This window comes from Pleuronectes platessa, chromosome 6 (genome assembly GCF_947347685.1).
Source record: "Pleuronectes platessa chromosome 6, fPlePla1.1, whole genome shotgun sequence".
Lineage (NCBI taxonomy): Eukaryota > Metazoa > Chordata > Actinopteri > Pleuronectiformes > Pleuronectidae > Pleuronectes > Pleuronectes platessa.
In genome coordinates, this window is record NC_070631.1 from 27,595,348 (window position 1) to 27,615,612 (window position 20,265).

At 40.2% G+C, this 20,265-nt stretch overlaps 1 protein-coding gene across 1 annotated transcript; it reads right to left on the minus strand.

The window, feature by feature from the left end:
• Positions 1 to 3,503: 3,503 nt before the first annotated feature.
• LOC128441790 (polyhomeotic-like protein 2) lies at positions 3,504 to 14,310 on the minus strand. Its single transcript, XM_053423879.1, has 7 exons — positions 14,027 to 14,310; positions 12,632 to 12,794; positions 10,944 to 11,022; positions 10,032 to 10,143; positions 9,742 to 9,868; positions 8,369 to 8,603; positions 3,504 to 6,391 (listed from the first exon to the last, which is right to left on the minus strand). The coding sequence occupies exons 2-7, from the start codon at positions 12,767 to 12,769 to the stop codon at positions 6,237 to 6,239; spliced, it is 846 nt and encodes a 281-aa protein (XP_053279854.1). The 5' UTR covers positions 12,770 to 12,794; positions 14,027 to 14,310; the 3' UTR covers positions 3,504 to 6,236.
• Between the last annotated feature and the right edge of the window lie 5,955 nt (positions 14,311 to 20,265).

Consider the following 20,265-nt stretch of genomic DNA (forward strand, 5'->3'; position numbering starts at 1 on the left):
ACCTAAGAAACAAAGAGGTAGAATATCCTGCACTGGGTTCGACAATCAAAGGCACTAGTCAGCTGGTAGCTCCTCAAAGATAATTTTTAACATTAAATTACTGAGTGCTCAGTGATTTTCAAGGGCCATTAGTGGATTATTCAGCTCCCAAGACAAACCTCCTGGACCATGACCACTAAGGGAAAGCTAATCGAGAGAGACTAAGCGAATACACCCAAAACTCCCATGATGCCACGCTGTGACCTTGTGACCAAAATGTTTCGTTAATACTTTGATCGAGAGATCCCCTAGTGGAAGATAATTACATATTGTGTGTTTAAATAGGTGTTTTTTTTGGTTTAATGTGTTTTTGTCCAATTACTTTTGAACCCCTAAACTTTAGGCACCATTTTTGTAAAGGGTTGTAGCCTATCTCCACACGCAAAATATTCTTCTTTTTTCTTCTTTTTTAAACCTTCTCAAGTTAATGCTGAGAATGGACCCTTTCATGTAGGATTAAAATTAAACTGAATGTGTTGAATTTTTCAGAACCTGAACTAGATATTTTTAACCCCTCAGAATATTGAGTCTAATATCAGACAAGATGGAAAAACAGCCAATTTTCAGATTTGAGAAACTGGAAATTTAACATATAGACTATGACAATGAAAGCATATCTCTTCCTGATGTTTGAAAAGCATTTCAAGAAAGCAACTTAACAGTGAATCCAAATTTTTGGAAACTATACACCATTTTCATGGCAGCAATTTTGATATGAATGGTTAACAGCTAGCAGATCTGTTAGCTGCCTGTATTTTAGCTTGCTAACGAGCTAACATGATGTTAACATGGGCGCAGTAGTCTTTACTATGCTATGTCAGTATGCTAACACCTGTAGATTAGCACTATGTTAATCATTGTGTGACAACAATGTCTTGATGCAACACATCTTGCAACACCAAGATGTGTAAAGAAAACGTAAAACTCTGGATGGGAATGGTGAAAGTTTCCTGCTGGTAAAATGAAACAACTTTTTTGTTGAAATTATTTTGACTCATTTCACCTTTTGATAGTCACAGATTGCATGCAGCTTACCTGTCGCTGGCTTAATGGGCCTCCGGTGAACTGCTCTCTGGAGTTTTCTCTCTTAAGCCGTTTTCAGACGTGACCTGTGGTTGAAATCCAGACAATTAGCTACGGAGTTTACCTGCAGTTTGCCTTTCACACATGCACAATGCAGCGGGAGTTTCTTTGCACAGATACCCTCACAACAGCAACAAATTTAGATGAGAGTTGTTGCAGACAACAAATTAGTCCTGGACTTCTATGAACTTTGTACTTGGAGGTCTGGCGGAGAAAGTCTCACAGGAACTGTGCTTGGCTGAAAACAGCCCAGAACTCCCAAAGAGACTGGCTCTTAAGAGGGCCTTTACCTGAAGGCCACCATAGGGTCTCCTACATGGTTTGAACAAATTAGTGAGGGCTTTTCAGCTGGTTGCAATGTGCCTTGCATGCAACATCACCACTAGATCCTACCAATTCCTACATTTTTGTTTGTTCCATAGTGACCATTGGTGCAGTCTGGGCTGCTTTCAGTGCCTTTTAGAATTCAGTATGTTTGAAGTAAACAAGATTGCACAAGTCTGAAGGCCAAAGTATTTGTTCAGACAAGACGTGGAAGGCTTTCATGGTGTGTTGTAGGTGGTTGATGGCATGAAAAGAGAAAAAGATGTCCAAAGGTTGCTCCCTACGTTTTGTCCAACACTGGTTACATAGTGCTTTGGTTGTGATTGAAGGTATGTCGGGGCTGTTTCTACTCATGGCATTTTAATGTGAATTGCAATTAATTGGATAGTACGTCTAGCTGGAGACCTGCCACACATAGAGGTATGGATAGTATATATATAAAGGCTGTTAAATGGAACCCAGCTGAACGTTGGTGTTCAGTTGAGATGTCAGTCAGCAAACTAGTCATCAAGCCAGTCAGTGAGCCCTCCTGCTCTGTAATAAAGTCCTTTTGCCTTGATTCTCCTTTAATCAGATCTTCCCTCCATGTGTTTTTTTCCTGACATCCTGTTCATTGAACTTTCCCTGTCATCAATTCTATGAAAGTATTTCTTTACACGACTTCACTAAATTCCCAAAAGAAACAAAACAGCTTCGTAACAGCTCTTCCACAAACACTATTCTCCACTGGCAGAAGCTTGATTAGCCAGACAAGGGATGCTGATTTATAACGCCTGTTTTTTAAATGTCTGTACATTTTATTGGTTACAATAATACTCTTCAGACCAAAGGGATTTTCTTGGTTATGTGAACAGAAGTCCAACAGGTGACGCTGCTTCAGAAGTAAGAATCGAGGCTGGAAACCAACCTCCAGGTGAACCAAACATCACTAAATATCAGTGTACCGATAGAGTTTCTCCTTCCTCTCTTACTTTTGTCTTGAGAAGTTAATTAATTTAACCCCCCAGAACACAAATATCTTTGCTAAGCATTCACTGAAAACAGTGTCTGACTGCCCATACTTCTTGACTGTTGAAACTGTGTCAGTGATACTTTGCATAACCCAACATGACATGCTGGGTTACAAATAACATAACCCAACATGCTTATGAAAGGATTTATAAAAAGGAAATAATACAAAGAGTGGGCAGGATATGAGTACCATGAATTGGCAGAAAGGCTGAGCATTGACTTGATTCATTAATCCATTTATGGTTCAAACATTCAAGCCTGTTGCACTTGTGTCCTCATCAGTGATGTTACGGTGGGTATCTAGTCCTCCACAACACATCTGCTGTGACATCACTGGCTGTGGTACAGGCAGGAAAATGGCTAGAAAGTTTAACTGCATTAGTTCGCACATATTGGCTGTCCCTCTGGATTAAAACTACACCATTTATATTGTAAAACGTTGAGTTATTTCGACTATGTAACACGGGGTACAATCGGTTAATATAAATAAGAAATAGAAATTGTGTTCGAATTTATTTTGTCCATTGAAATCACTGGCTTGTCTGTTAATGATTTGATGTGATTTCTGAGGAAGATAACTTGGGGTTGTTCAGCTTTTTTTGTCGTTGGGTTATCTGATTAATCTGTGAACTACTGAGTCTGCCTTAATGAATAAATGAAGTAAGAAGTTAATTTATTGAGCTCATGGCCAGAACTATTGACTAAGTAGATTGTACTTGAATGCTTTGGTGTACGATTGTGTCAAATAGATTTTTTTTCTGGAAAATAAATCACCTTGTTATTGTTAAGGAATGTATGATTATGTTGTCTGAGGATTTGCTTCATATATGTCTGGGTTTATGCAACATCATGTCAGAAGAAATGTCATCACTATAAATTTGACCCTGGTTCCGTACTCGGGTCACATGCTGGCCAATTAACTAATTTGGTTCACTGAGGAAGACCATGAGATGTTAAAAGCTCATGAACAGGAATACCAAGTTAGGGCACACGACATATTAACACTTATCAACAGAACTTTAAAGTAAACTATGTGTATGGTGTTCTGAGCACTAATGTAAAGGGGACATCACTAGTGTATTGCTCCTGTCCTCTACAGGGTCTTATTGATTCAAACATTGATGGATAGATATAGTTTAACTTTGAAAGTGAAAGCAGGCAGACCAATGTATTTATATAATGGTTTTATATTTTAATAAAAAAAATCTGGAATTCAGTAAAAAAGGAGAAAAAAATAAACTTCAGAAGAACAAAAACAGTGTTTAACAAAGATTTTTCACAGTCATGGCCCCAGTACTGCTACAGTCCAGCTCCCACTAAAGAAACTGGTTTGATTCCAAAATAACATACTTTAAGCAAACAATTACTACGTTCACATATGTGAGATGAGATCTTGGAATTGTTTAATAACATTAAGTAATGATGCTATCTAAAATGAAATGTGTCTCTGTTCTTATGATCCTGATGAATTCGATACGGATTTAAATGAAATATTAAAAAACTTCAGAAAACAACTTTTCAAGCATTGTCTGTCATCTGTGGTAAGAACCCTGGCCAACATTGCCGTGGCTCACAAATGGCTACCTCAGCTTAACACTTTTACTCAAGACACCAATTCAGCAGTAACATTCACTTGACTTTGGTAAACGTTTTATATTAGTTAACTCCAAACTATCCACAGCGGTCTCATTTTTCAAGACTGAATTATACTTCTGCACTTTTCTGTGTGCATAGACTCCACCTGATCAATGTGGAAGAAGAAGAAAATTCAAGTTTATCCAAGTTCACTCTGACACAGAGCTTGACATATTAGAGTCAAAAGGTAATCTGCGTTCAAATGGCTGATACAAACATACATGCCATCAATAAATACATGAATATTCAAGCGGCTAAAATTAATGAACCGATCCCTTGGACAAAACTTAGCTATTAGGATATGAATGAGGTTGGGTCATTCATAGGTTAGGTTGTGGTCCCATTTCTTTTCATATGTGTCTGTTGTCTCCGTACGGAGGCACAGTGAAACAGAAGTATAAATCATCCTCGATTAAGAAACATTCATTTTTCTGTTGGATGAGGAATATTTAAGTCGTGTTTGAACTAAACATTGGTTTGTCAAAAACCGAATTCAAATAATCATGATCGGTGTTCAGCCCAGCGGTTCTTCAGTTACTTCTTGACCACAATAAACTGAGCAACTGACCAATCAAGGCATTTTCTGATGGTCCTGGCATTGAGGGAAATACTCCTGAGGTGAATTCGCAGGAGATAACCAGCCTTCTCGTAGGCTTCATGTCTGGGTGCCCAGTGCAGACATTGTTAGTCTAGCTTATCACAAGGACCGGAAGCAGAGATAAAGCTGTACCTAGTGGTTAAGTCTGTTTACACACAGCACTAAGGGGCTCAATCTGCAGATCTGTGTCAGGGTCATTACTCAGAGTTGTAGTTGTTTGATGTCTTTTTTTCCAACTGCTGTTGGGGTTAGTCACTCTGCCTCCAGTCGCTTTGCTAAACGCAGTCTTGACTTACATAATGAATTTTAGCTTGAACTGTAACACTATGCATTGCTATTTGTTTGAACTAGAACAGTTTAGTCACTGAGCACCTCATTAAACAATCAAATAGAAAACCACACACTAAGTAAAAAAGTCCACTGAAGACCATGGAATGTGGTTTAAAAACTAGTGATATTATTCTGTCAACTACTTTCACATCTTCTTCCCCTTGAACAATCAATAAGGACTTAGAGATTCAGGTTTCTGTCACTGACTGGGGAGCTGCTCAGCACCGCTGACCTCAGTGCTGCCACTGGTGGCTGGAAGATATACCGCCGCAATATTGCCCTGTTCACAGTTACATCGGTCTCAAGTGACCCAATCACAAGTGGACAGCTCCAAGTCCTTTTGTTCACACTTGACAGAAGAAGGTCTCCTGTGACCACTGTGATCAGATCTGACTTCTCCTATGAACTTTTCTTTTCATTATCACTAAATAATGCTGTTTTTACCCTGTCTGACAATACAGCTGGGTCAGTTTGGTTGAGTGAGAGAGAGCACGAGACAAGAAGATGCTGACGGAATGCTCTGCGCACAGCTTTACATGAAATAAGATTGAACTATATGACATGAAATTGAAAAAAAACATCAATATTTGGCAGTTAGTGTTAACATTGGGCAGTGGTCACAAATACAAGATAATTTGAAAACACTGAGAAGTGTTAAAATACTCTGGTTCAATATGAAAGTGTGATGGGACAAAGAGTAAAAAATGTAAAATGTTTTTGTTAACCTTGCACTTGCATCCCTGTCATCTTTCCCAACTTTTAAGAAGCTAACAAGATTTATCACTTGAATCAGTGAGTCTGTAATTTCAATAGTATCCCTGTAGTCTTTTTTATGAGCAACTCAGTGAATGAACTGTCCAGAGTTCAAAGAGACATCAGCCGTGCTTCTGTGGAAAATACCAGAACAAATCAACTGCTAACCTTAAATGTCTCCAGCAGGAACACATTGCACAGGAATACTTAACAAAAAAGAATCACGTACTCAATGAAACCCTGTTCTTGTCACAGCTTAGTGAACTTGATGGAGAGCCAGGGTGAAGTCTTCAGTCTAAGCAGTCAGTCCAGCCGTTCAAGCTGGTGTCCTTGTGTTCAGCAGGCCTTGACAAAACAACCCAACAAACAACTGACACAGAACCTGAACTCAATTCAGGTAGTCAACGTGTGGGATCCTGAGCACATTGTCCGGAGCTGTGACATGTGTGTGGAGTGGGATGGGCTATGAGTCTTTGAGCATGCAAATCTCCGCAAAAATCTTGAGTGCAGGGCCCAGTTTGATGTTCATGGTTGCCATAAGATGATCCTCCTTCAGCAGCAGCAGAGCCTGTCCATCGATCTCCTGAGAGCGGAACTCCTCAGCAATCTCCAGACAACCTGCAGCCAAAACCCACCAACAGTCAGTTTACACCACGGCCATGCACACAAACCCCACTGGATTTGTGTCTCAGTATGATCACCATCATGTCTGTCTACATTCATATTTCATTCCTTACTTCCATGGTTGCAAATATAATTGTTTAACCAGAATCACAAAATGTATCAGTGTTTGATGATTCTTATTACTGAAAGGAATAAAGAAACATATCTTGAATCAGATCTTGTATCAGAAATCAGAAATGTCCTTTAGCCTCTGAGTGGGCAGGCCAATGTCATGTACTAAGCTGAGAGGAGACACATTAAACCCATTAGGGATTGGTTAACCAATTGTCACAAAGAAAAACAAAATAAAACAATAATCAGTGGTCCAGACAACCAGATAATACAACTCTGATTGTCTGCATAGAAAAAATTGAAATTCATTTGACTGAAATAAACTTAAATATATATAAATTTACTGCAAATGCGATATTCTGTCCACTGTATCATCATCATTTGGGCGAACAGTTTTTCTTATTTTTTCAGCACAGAAAAGTTTTTTCTTCTGGTCAGTCCAGTGACATGCGCAGCTGTAACCCTTACTACGGTGGCCCTGAAAGCTCAACGAACGGCAACTTAAGAAAACACATGCAAGTTGACAAAACACCATCAAAGTAAAAAAACATCTTCATCAATTTCACAACACAACACAACACATTACAGCAACGCGCTGTACAGTACAATGTTGTGCATATGTTTCGCGAACGCTTAACTTAACGAATCAGTTTTCATATTATTAACGTGAACGTAGCGATGAACGTGAGTGAATGTCACGTACATTTTTTTACACCCACACACACACACACTCGCCCGCTCCTGGTATTTCATGATGGCCTGATACGGTGATGATTTAAAAAATGTACGTGACGTTCACTCACGTTCATCGTTACGTTCACGTTAATAATATGAAAACTGATTCGTTAAGTTAAGTGTTCGCGAAACATATGCACAACATTGTACTGTACAGCCACTGCAGAGGGGCCGAAGAGCCGCGGGTGGCCGAACCCTGTGTGGAACCGAATTTCTATGGTGTATTGGACGTTTTTGTGGCAGCAGTGTCCATCACTTTTAGCTGTCCCCTGGAAACACTTCCGTTGTGTTGTGGCCTCTTCTTGCTGCGCGTTTGGCTTTTTGCAGCACGTTCCGGTATTTGCAACGCGTTCCGGTATTTGCTGCGCGTTTCTCTATTTGCAGCTCGTTCCGGTATTTGCAGCGCTTTTCTCTTTTTGCAGCGCGTTGCTGTAATGTGTTGTGTTGTGAAATTGATGAAGATGTTTTTTTACTTTGCTGGTGTTTTGTCAACTTGCATGTGTTTTCTTAAGTTGCCGTTCGTTGAGCTTTCAGGGCCACCGTACCTTACGCATAATAACACCATCTAATATAGACTGAAACATTCTCATCTATCACCACCATATAACCCCCTCACATCCAAGTCATGCCCCAATTTCAATTACAGCGATGTGGACCCTCATGGAAAACCTCTCTCTCTTTGTGTCTGTCACAGTGAGTGTTGGACAAAAACAGACACATGAAAGGTCTCCACTGGGATTAGTTAGATTGATATGAATGACACTGGTATATCGTGCCTCCAGGAAATCATCATATGCAAGCTTGCCATGCTTCAACGTGACTTACAGCTTTCACCTTCTTCCAAATACTTGGCTTTTATTTGCCACCAAACTAACTGTCAGACATGTAAATTTAAGCATTACAGCCCTGAATAGTTATAAAGTTAAGTGCAAACATCAGCAAACACAACAGCTTTTCTCTAGATTTTGATTCTAACAGTTACTCTCTCTTCTGCTTTCTCATCCACTTCAAACCAGGTAGGCAATTACAGAAAAAAATGCTAATCCAGGAATCTCATGTAACTCAAGGTAGCTGAGTTTTGGATATAGCCTAAAATAGCACTGTGACAGCGGAGGCAGCGCCCACCTGGTCGAGAGGAGATGAAGTCGTAGACGTCCTCAATGTTCCACTGGCCGGGATCACTGGGCAGGAAGCTGTGTGGCAGCAGGGGCAGCTTAGAGCCTTGCACTTCAGGCACCCGCTGGGTGGCTGACAGGAGAGGTGGTGTTTTTTTGTAGCCATACAAGTCTGAACATTGGCTAGACTCTCCTGGTGCAGGCTGGACAGAGTGACCAGTGGACAGAGCAGCAGCAGCAGGCTTCTGCACAGAGAGTCAGAGGGGTTTAACACAGCACTTCACGACAAGAGGAAACTCAAAATACCACACAGTGGTTGTTTGCCTCCACTATCCAGTACAATTTCAGTCTACATACATTTTCCTTCCACTCTAATATGAGGTCACAGTGAACTTGACCCCTGAAATATAATCACTTCATCCTAGAGTACAAGTGACCACTGCTCAAAATGTGAAGACATGTCCTTTAGACAGACTTGAGATAGAGGCTAAAACATGTTTTGTGAGGTCCCTGAGACCCTTGACCACCCAAATCTATGTGAGCAGAAAGAAAGCTGCGTCCATCAGCCTTCTTTCTGAAGCTGTAAAATGACCCTGCAGTAATTGAGTCGTGGCAAGTAAGACCAGCTGTGGAACTCAATCCGCAGAACCCTGAAGCCACCGCTGCTGCACAAACAGCTGTTAAACCTTTATTCAAAGTTCGGTGACGCTCGAGTCTGTAAACAGAACCGTGAACTGTAGAGTCGATTGTCATGAACACACTCTTGTTTTAATATCGCTTACGTTGATGATTCCCAGGCTCTGCTGCTACAGGGCGCTGGTTGTCTGTATATTCAAAGTTCATTAATATTTAACATACCACATGTCCAAATCGTACCAAATGCAGCATTGCACTTCCTTGGGCCATTTACAATACACTTTCAAAGTGAGAAGCAGATAAGATGAAGGGTTCTCGAGATATGCATTCCACATACAGACAGATTTCTGGAATCATTTAATTCTCTCAATTCATTTTTTAAGATAACACATTCACAGGGCAAAAAGGGTTACCATGACCTTGACCTTTAACCACCAAAATCCAACCAGTTCATTTTTGAGTCCAAGTGGACGTTTGTACTGAAGCTGAAAGGATTCCCTAGAGGTGTTCCTGAGATATAGCGTTCACGAGGCAAGGGTATAGCCAGCGTGGACTCATACAAATTTGACTTACATGTTTGCCTCTGACATGATGCGATGTAGAGGTGGCCTAAAGGTCAGATACAGAGGACAACCTGTATTAGACCTGTGCTGAAATAATTTTTAAAGGGTGCAGGTGGTCCTGTCACAACCAGAGGGCATTTCTCCTTATATTATACATTACATTACATTATAAAAACTGTCTCACCTTCTTTTTAGATTCTAAACTGTAGATTTTGTGTTGTCCGTTCGGTTCTCTTTGTTTCTTCATGTTCCCCAGGGTGGTTTTGCGGTTTGGGAAGAGACCCACTCTCTTTGTACATCCCACGTTGTAACTACAAATTAAGTTAACATGGTGAGAAGCACAGCTCTATTGATTATTTTTCTAAGTTGGCGACTATCAAACTTGATCAGTACATCCCTTATTTCTACCACAGGGGGAGAATAGCAGAAATGTAGCAAAAGAAAAGATGGTAATGTCTTTGTTGTCTTTCTTACCGTTTGGCACACACTGTAGAGCAGAACCTCTTAGATCTTTTGAAAATGTAGGCAAAATCCACCCTGCCACACAGCTCACAGGTTAGCATAGGCTCCTGCTGGGCCTTTAACTCTGAGTGAAAACAGTCACAAAACACAGTCAGCTGGACACACAATCAACAACAACATCCACAGAAAAAAACTCTGTGTACTTATATCCACGTTAAAAGGGAGATGTAAATAGTCCGGATTTTTGTTTCTCTCTAACTTCTTCAAATTCATCTGTTTATGTCTGAGTAAGTCCTTAAAATCGAACTTGCAAACACATTGTCCTCAAAGTTCACTTGATCATAATGAAGATGTTTCGAACGTATCATTTCTTTAGATTAATAATGAAAGAGTGATGAAAGAAATTAAATTTTCAATGAGAGCAGGCAACATACATATATATATATATATATATATATTATAGACACACCGACATAATGAGGGGTAATATAATTGCAATAACATTTTCATAATCAAAAGTTAGCTTTACTTATATAGGATAAAATACACAAATGACCCACATTCAAATGTTGTCTGAACATGCTGACTCTCGCTGTTAAAAGACACGTGAAGTTAATATGTCATCTGACCTCAGAGCAGTCCAAGGACACACCGAAGACATTTTATATTCTATCTAGTGTGGGAATGCCTTAGGATCCCCCAGAAGACATTTCTAGAGAGGACATCTGAGATACCTTTAAGTGTTGGAAAATTACTATACACTTGAATATAATGAACCAACCAAAGAAATACCAGATATCCTGATACTGGGAGAAGGTGTAGCCTTGAGACAACATCATGTTTTGTATAGTATTGCATTCACACATGTATGTACTATACAGTGAAATAAGTAATTAGGCTGTTCTACTAGTCCAAGGACTTTACCCTTTGGAGAGAGATTGTCCATCTTTGAGTCTGCTGTGTTTCTCCTTAGGCTTTCAATAGAGAAAGATGGATGTTCCACCTGCAGACAGAAAATGAAACATTACTAAAGCAGCTAATAGTGCTGCAAATTACCAGAACACCTGCAGAACAAGATGAACATGTGATCTGGCCTCTTGTTTGTTTGTGTGATCCAGATCAGTCAAGCTTTCAAGTGCCCATATTTTTTCTTTACTGTGCCATGTGTGAAAGATGCAAAGATACGACGACTAGTCAACAGCATAGGGAGTTCCCACCCCATGGTGGGCCAAAAGCTATAAACAAAGCGTTTCATACCAAAAGAGGTACGTTCATTTTGATAACACAGTATGTTAACCTGTTCTAGTAAACCCTTTAATTAAATGCAACCCTAAAGCAGCTGGAGCTGCAGGTCAGTTGAGCAAGCAGCCCCATCCTGCTATCTGTACTCTCTCATATATATGATCAGTTCGGGCAAAGAGCTTTCTAGGTTTGAAACCCACATTACTGGGTGTTTCTTTAATGTGTCATGGCATGAAGAAGCATCCCTATCATACCACCTTCAACTTAACCTTTTCAAGATGACCTCTTAATCATCCTGGTCAATCAGTCTCTCAGGCACTTTATAAAAGAGATGCGGTTGTGCTGTACGATGGCAGCACTGACGCGAGCTCTGAGTCAGTTCAGCAAATTTAGCTTATAAATTAGCTTATTCTCTTTTTGCACAAACTCAGTTAATGGTATTTAACTTTTTTTTATGTTAGGTTTTTTAGCTGCTTACCTGTCCTGTCCTTGTCCAACATTTGTAATTATGCTGTTGACCCTGTGTTAATTTACATATGACAAATAAAACTTGAAACTAAAAGTAAATACTGGGATTCCTGAATAAAAATAAAAAATAAATATATATATATATATATATATATATATATATATTCTTTAAAATAAAACTTCTGAATTGATAACTCCGTAAAATAACGTTTTCATTCATTCAGTCATGAATGGCTCATATCTGCAGATTTCACAAGTCAGGCTTGAGTATTAGTCTTAGTCTCTTTGGTGCCATACTTTATAGAAGTATTCAGATGAAAATAACTATAGGCAGGTTTCTGAGCAACATACAGAGAGAACATAAACCCCAAAGGATAAAAATGTAAGGGTGGATCAACATGAAAGGATGCTTTACTGTACTGTAAAATTGGCAAATGTTTGTCAGGCTCAGTGAGCAATGCTTCGGTCTTCAGTTTGACGGGGGTATGATCTATGCATGACTTTGATCAACTTTAATGAGATCGTTGTAATTGTTAGTGTTCTGAGGAGAAACAACGACCAAAAGGGAGGCAGAGTCTTTTCCATTCTTTATGTGCTTTTAACCCTTGATGCCAGTTAATGATTTGGGACACAATAAATTAATTTCTGTTTCTTACAATAAATTGATAAATGACATCAGAAATAAATAACCACAATTAAATAAAACAACACAGGTCTAGACCAATCTTGTGGAGGTTCCAGTCTCATTATCCACCACCAATTGTCTCTTTGGTACCTGGAACTGAAATGTATTTAGGGTACACAAGTATATGGTTTCGCACTGGTAGGTGGTGGGAAAGTAAACTAATGTTTTTTGTGTGTGTGAAGTTACAGACACACACATGCAGAGATCCAGTACTTACAGGAAAAGGCTCAGCACCCTCCTGGATAACAAAGCCTTCTATCAGATGGGTGAGGATCTGGGACGTGACTAGGGCCTGGGCTGGTTTGCTCTCTCCATAATGTTGGCTGCTGTTAGTTTTCCCATTTCCGGAGGTCATGACTGGAGCACAGGCCTCCCCTCACCTGTCAACACAAGCAGCAAGGTGAACTCAACAGATAATGGCCACAGAGTTCTGGGACCTGGCCCCAAGTAACAGCCATGAGTAATAATGCACCAGTTTGATATTTCCCAGAGTTTTCACAAAGGTTCACACAATTACAGTCACTATATGTGGAATATGGCAGGTTTTAATCTGACACCTTGTGAGCCACTTTGAATTTAGCAGAAAATGTATCATTAAATGGATAAAACATTTGTATTACTTTAACAACCTCCCAGTTGTATCCTGAGAGTTGATATGGACCGGGACTTTTTTTTAAATGTGACTCAAGACCATGATCACCATTAGCCAATCTTATTTAAACTGTTAACCAATTTTAAATATGCCAAAAGCCAATTTTAAATACGCCAGCAACATATTTTAAATGCCACAATAACAACATTTTAAATATACGGCAGTAGACAATTTTATTTACAGCAGTAGACCATTTTAAATGCGTCAATAGCCGATGTAACATAAGCCAGTAGCCAACTTTATGTCAGTTGCCAATTTTAAGTATGCCAGTAGCAAAATTTGAATATATGTAGAGCCGATTTTAAATGTGCCGTAGCAAATTTGTAATTTCTTAATAGCCTATTTCAAACACGCAGTAGCCAATCTTAAATACGCTGTAGCTTTTGGGCTACAGCGTATTTAAGATGTGCGATGTTAAGAGTTGCTCTCAATGCGTCACAGTCCATCCCTGACATGTTTTCTTATCCCTTCTCTGTTAGTCTTAATAAGAAAGAGTGCACTTGCAGATTAGTGAATGACAGGGAGGACACACTGGTACCAGATACCTGGACTTAGAGAGCTGGCTGTGGATGCAGACACATCAGCTTAGTACTGATCCTATCAAAGTCGAAATGACTGATTCAGTCATACCAAGAAATAATATTAAGACTTTAATGGCTGCAGAGCTATGAATGAAGTTGACTGGTTTACAGAGGAATAGTTAGCTATCTGCTTTTATACTCCACACCGAGCTAAACACAATACAGGTGTCCATAGATTCACATTAAATGGCATATAGTACATGTATGTGGAGTTTACGGACATGCATCCTGCTCAGGACCCTCGTTTTCTGTGAATATCAGCCTTTCATGAACTTACCGCTAACCTCGTTTCAAACCCATTCAGCCGGTAGTTAAAGTGTTAGCCGCTCGTGTGGATGAATTAAACTACAATGGGTTTTAAAAACACACGTTTCCATACCTGCTTTTAACGATCACGCTCCCTCAGGAGTATTTGTGTTAGTTTCACAGAGTGAAGCCAGCTCCGGGAGAGAAGCTGCGTTCGGTAACAATGGCAGAGGAACAAGCGCTCTTTGTTCAACGGCTCCAAACAACGCGTTCATTGACTCCAACTGCCTCCGCCGACCCGACTCTAGTGTGTCCGCTGCACGAAGCGCAGGACCCGGACACCCCGTCACACCAGGACCCGCCAAGTTAGCGATGCTTTCATATCCACACTGTGTTTGAGCTCTCTCCTCATTTCAAATACACACATTGCGTCTGTGTGGGTGCGCGCCGCGTTCCCGAGTCACATGCAGGACTTCCGGCAACAACCATCAAAATTAAAGCCAAGTTGAAGCGTAAACAAAATACACAGAAAACAGTACCAGAGAGTCAGCAGCTTCAGGTTCCTTGGGTTCCACATCAGTGAACCTGACCTGGACCCACCACACAGACTCCATCAGGAAGACGGCCAGACAGCGGCTCTTCTTCCTCCGCAGGCTGCGGAGGCTCAACATGGATGCCAGGATTCTCTGCAATTTCTACAGGTGAACCATAGTATCCTGACTGGCTGCATCACCTCCTGGTATGGTAGCTGCACCACCCTGAGCCATAAGGCTATACATAGGGTGGGGAAGTCTGCCCAGCACATCATGGAGGATCTCTACATGGAGGACCTCTTCACCCAGCTTCTGGGAGAATGTCCTTTGGACAGATGAGACAAACCTGGAGCTTTTTAGCAAGTCACATCAGCTATGTGTTCAGAGACACAAAAATGATGCATACAAAGAAAAAAACACTGTACCTAGGGTGAAACATGGAGGAGGCTCAGTTATGTTCTGGGGCTGCTTTGCTGCATCTGGCACAGGGTGTCTTGAAACTGTGCAGGATACAATGAAATCTCAAGACTATCAAGGCATGCTGGAGCGAAATGTGCCCAGTGTCAGAAAGCTTGGTCTAAGTTGCAGGTCAGGGGTCTTACAACAGGATAATTACCGAAAACACAGCTAAAAACACCCAACAATGGTCAAGAGCAAAGCATTGGACTATTCTGAAGTGGCCTTCTAAATCCTATTGAACATCTGCGGAAGGAGCTGAACCATGCAGTTTGGGAAGACACCCTTCAAACCTGAGACAGCTGGAGCAGTTTGCTCACGAGGAGTGGGCCAAAATACATGTTGACAGGTGCAGAAGTCTCATTGAGAGTTACAGAAATCACTTGCAGTGATTGGCTCAATAGTTTGTGCTATAAAATATTAAGTTGAGGGTACCATAATTTTTGTCCAGGCCATGATTGTATGAAAATTATTCTGTTGAACCACAATTCAAAAGCAATGTCTGATTTTAAATAGTTAATTTTCAGTTTTATTATTACTTTTGTCAGTTTCTAGTTATTTCAGTGACCATTGTTTTTTTTTCTTTCTTTAACGGAAGGGTACCATCAATTTTGTCCACGCGTGTATATGGAAACTTTTATTTCATTATCTTCTTTATACATAAGCACAAATCCAGTATACGTCCTTGTGCAATCATCCTGTGCCACTGCACTTTACTCAAGTATATTTCTCTACAAGCAATATTTCCTAAGTGAAAGGGAATATTAGTCACAGCATCTACAGCACTTGTCTTTGTCCTGGGAGAGGCATCCCCCCAGTAAAGTACCATGTAAGGTGTTATTATTATCACCCTCCCATCAGACATTCCACCAATACCTTCCTCTGAACGTCAGCTAGATGTCAGCCCTCCCGAATGAGTAAATGTTACATGTTAATTCTTAATGTTAAATGTTCAACCTGAATGTTAACTGTTAGTCTAAATGTTAAATCTAAATCTTTATGTCAAATCTAAATGTTAAACTTAAATGTAAATGTTAAATTCAAATTGTAAATGTTGAATGTTCAACCTAAATGTTTAATTTAAATCTTAATCAAAAAAAAATTATGTTAAATGTTAAATGTTAATCCAAATGTTAAATGTTAAATCTAATGTGTAATTTCAAAATTTATTGTGAAATGTTGAATCTAAATATTAAATCTTAATCTAAATTTGAAATCTAAATGTTAGATGTGAAATCTAAATGTTAAAGATTAGATTAGATTAGATTCTTTATTGTCATTGCACAGTACAAGAATTTATACAACGAAATGCAGTTTAGCATCATTAAAGGCTGGATGAATGGTTTTAAAATGGGAATCACCAGGGGCCGGTATTTCAAAACTTGTAATCCAGATCAGAATGATCCGGATAACCAAATCCCCCTGTCCTCAGCCACGGATCAACCTGATCTATCCCGGTATTTCAAAACTTTGCTGGATTGGATCAGAGTGATCCTGATACCGGCAGATTGGGATGTCCAAATCCGTCCCGCCCCCTGGATCACAGACAGGAAACAGGAAATGGAGCCAACATTTTACAGAAAAAGGAGAAGCTAGCTCAACTATTGTCTCTGAATAAAAGTATAATCTTAGCCAGTGTTGATGCGTCCTCAGACTAGATGAAAGGCAATCATTATATTGAGTTAACCAATTATGTAAATCAGCACAAAGTTGAAAGAAGAGCTCGGCGATCTCTAATTAAGCAGAGTTCGCGCTAATGCGAGCTAACGCTGCTCCATTGACTCCTGTGTTAAGGAGCTAACAAGCTAGTAAATAGGCTAGCGTCTGTATGTCGCGGTCCACAGTCCATTTGAATGCATTCACTCGCAAGGCATTGTGTGTAGATTTTAAAATGTGTTGTACATATCTTTTTAGGAAACAGTTGTTAACAAAGGGGACAGCCCTAAAACCTTAATATTAGATTTTCTTTACAGATGTCTGTGGGAAGAGACTTGCACAGACTTGCTCCAAATGGCATTACTTTTTGAGCTTTGGCTATGAAAATTAAGTGTGTGTGCTGAATGCATGTGAATAAAAACATTTGACAGAGACAAATAATTCTAACAAATGAACAAATCAAACTAACACTTCTTAAACAAGAAGAAGTGAAGTTAAGAATTCAGTTGCTGGAAAAGCAGTTAAAAGACTGAAATGTATACTGCATAGTTTAACACTGTTTGTTTAATAAATCACATTGTTTTTCCTTCATAATTCCTTGTTAATTGGAGTTTGTAATGTCACTGTTTGTAATGTTTATTCTGTGTTGCACTTCTGACGCCGATTTGTTAAAGCATTGCAGTGAACAGCGTGCATGTTTGCAGAAAAAAAAAAGGAACGTGAAAAGGAAATAAACATTGATCAAACAGCAGTGAAGCTTAGTTGTATTAAACAAAGAACTTTGGGAGCAGTTACACTTCAACTGTTCAAATCTTAACATGTAATCTCCCTCAAATCCACCTCTGAGGTGGGATCAGGGTGATCCTGATTTTTAGGATCAAACTGATCCAGATTTCCCACTTAAGTTTTGAAATACTCAACAGCAGCTTTTAATCCGGATCAAAGGCAGGATTGGATTGCCAAATCTGAATCTGAATCTTCAGGATCAGATTTGCTTTGAAATACCCGTTTTTAGGATCTGATCAGGATTTAATCCAATCCAGGTGGATTAATCCTGTCGGATCATTTTGAAATACCGGCCCCAGGAAAGTCCGTTATCCCCGTATAGCGGACTTTCCTGGTGACACGTTGGTCGATTCCCTGGCACATTTTCAACCATGTTGCCGTACAACCCTATCCACACAAAATCAACTGTAACAACTTTTGAAACCATTATTTTGAAGTTTGTAAGCGGAAATTGTGAAGCTGTTGCTGCTGACTTGTTGCCGTGTGTTGAGTGCGGTGCTGCAGACACTGCGTGTGTCTGTGTGAGTGTGTGAGTCAGTCTCTCTGCAGCATCAGTTTCATGTCATCGCTGGACTTGATGAAAGAACAGTGTTTCACATCTGGGACCAGGTCCTCGGCCTCTCTCACCAGAAGATTCATAAAGAAGAGGAGGGTCGCTCCGGGGACGCAGCAGGATGCCGACAGTGACCGTCAGCTTTGCAGGTGAACTAAACTCCCCAGACAGTTTTTACATTGTCATGTTGTGATTCAGATGCTGCTTGAGATTGGATTTGTGTCAGTGGTGGAGTCAGGATGCTTCTCACATACATCGTCATTCCTTTGACTTCACTCAAATGATGGAAAGCACTGTGTTGTCATTTTCAAATCAACTTTTAGCCAATTTTATTTAAGTGCCAAATCACAAATCAGGGCACTTTAAACAGTATGGTCAAGACCCTTTACATTATAAAAGTATACAGAAACCTAACAGTTCCAACTAACCAACACTGAGAACTCTGAAGAGGAAAAAGTCCCTCTAAACGGCTAGAACATTGCATTGGCCTTATATGTAAATTGCTTTGGGATAATGTATATTTTGATTTGGCGCTATTCAAATCAAAATTGAACTTTAATCGAATTACCAAACTAAGTGTGGGCGAACAGCTGACTCAACAGGTTGGGATGAGGAGAAAAATTAGGCAGAAAGAACAGGTGGGTGATAAAGAGGGGAGAGAGGAGAAAGAGACCAGGAACAGTTGTTGAAAATAATATGAGGTTATGATGTTAATAATGATAGAAGCACTGGTTATTATTATTGTTATTATTATGATAATTAATTAATAATTATCATAATCGTTGTTGAGTAGTGGATCTGGATCCTGCTGCTCTGGAGTCTGAGATACCTGTAGAATGAGAGAGAGAGAGAGAGAGAGAGAGAGAGAGAGAGAGAGAGAGAGAGAGAGAGAGAATGGCTAATAAAAGTAGTACTAATAAGTAATTGCAATTCATTTATTGATTAGGGCCCATACTTTGAAGATCCAATTCTTGTCATATAGGCTTCAATGTTTCAGTCTGAAGAACATCCTACCCCCTATTTCTCATATACTTAATAACGTTGATATTTTTTTTGTAACTGTCCAAAACCAACAATGCAAAAAGCATACCAACCTGTGAATGTGTCTTGAATTAGTTGCTTTGGAGCTCACTGAACACACACCCCTTCTTCAGCTTTTCAATGTTGTGTTCTTGTGTTCCAGGTGTTCCATATTTCCGCTGTCTGGCAGTAGTCGCACTGTTCGTCGAATTCTGACAGCCTGCCTCCTCTCTCTGCTGGCCCTTCTTGGTTCTGTATCCATTGATCTTAGCTCCCACTTTGAATTGCTGCACAGTACAGAGGCCGCCTATAACGAGCTGACTTCGTGCAGGACGATAGCTATCCTGCAACTTGTCAGTAAGCTGCAAAAGATGAGACATTTATTTGCCAAACACACAGGCAATGAGACAATGGAAGCCAGTTTTTCCGAGGTTCTGTTTCCAGTGTTTGGTCACCTCTGTGGTGAGATGGCAGGTTACAGTAACAGCTACGGGCTTTCTTGCAGTGTGGAGTTGGTTGGATTTTGCCAGGAGATGAAGAGGAGCATTCAAGGATTTCTAAATACTTCAATGTATGCTAACAGCACAAGTGGAAAAGGTACTTCTGCTGTTACCGTGGTCATTGGTAGACTTCTGGACATCTGGGGTACTATAGAAGATACTTTAGTCAAAGTCAAACAGAGTTCTAACTGGATAGATGTTCTGTCTGCAAGACTTCTGGTAACATTTATAGAGCTCAACCACCAGCTGATGGAGTTTCCCCATATGGCAGCTAACACTGACTTCCAGTACAAGTGGACTTACGTACTGAGCTACCTCGGCTACGCCAAGGTTCTGACAGAGCAACTGAATGACTGCTGGTTAGAGAACATAGATCTGAAGTTAAACTCAAGCCTGCATGTAAAACATTCCTATATGTTTGACTCAAGTCTGTGGCAGATCTCTGGAGCAGGAACAGTGCTTCTGTCTGGGTCTCACCGTGGAATTCAAGCTCTGACAAACACTCAGCAGTGCCTATTTGAGAGTGCAGTGCCGGCTCTCAGGTTGGTGTCTCGATCTGTGTCTTCAGGCCTCAGTATGAGGATCTGCCTGTTGGCCATCGCCTGCCTCATCTACCCGGTGGTTATGCTCTCTTTCAAGCAAATGACAGAATGGATACAGAATTATGCCCAAAGTTTGAAGGAGAGGACAGAGGACCTGAAGCGCCAGAGGCAGCTGGCTGAAGATCTGCTGCACCAAATGTTGCCCAAGTCAGTCGCAAAGCAGCTTCGCCAACATAAACATGTCCAGGCCGAGAGCTATGAAAAGGTTGGTGCAGACTATTAAAACTGTCAAATATTTATCATAAGCAGTATTAAATACATTTGAA

Bases quoted from the DNA above. Each gene is read 5' to 3' on its own strand.
- LOC128441790 (XM_053423879.1), bottom strand. From the start codon at position 12,769: ATGACCTCCGGAAATGGGAAAACTAACAGCAGCCAACATTATGGAGAG. The intron at 9,869-10,031 runs GTAAGAAAGACA...CTTAATTTGTAG, and splicing joins TCTACAGTGTGTGCCAAACG to TTACAACGTGGGATGTACAA. The intron at 6,392-8,368 runs GTGGGCGCTGCC...TTTTGGCTGCAG, and splicing joins CTTCATCTCCTCTCGACCAG to GTTGTCTGGAGATTGCTGAG.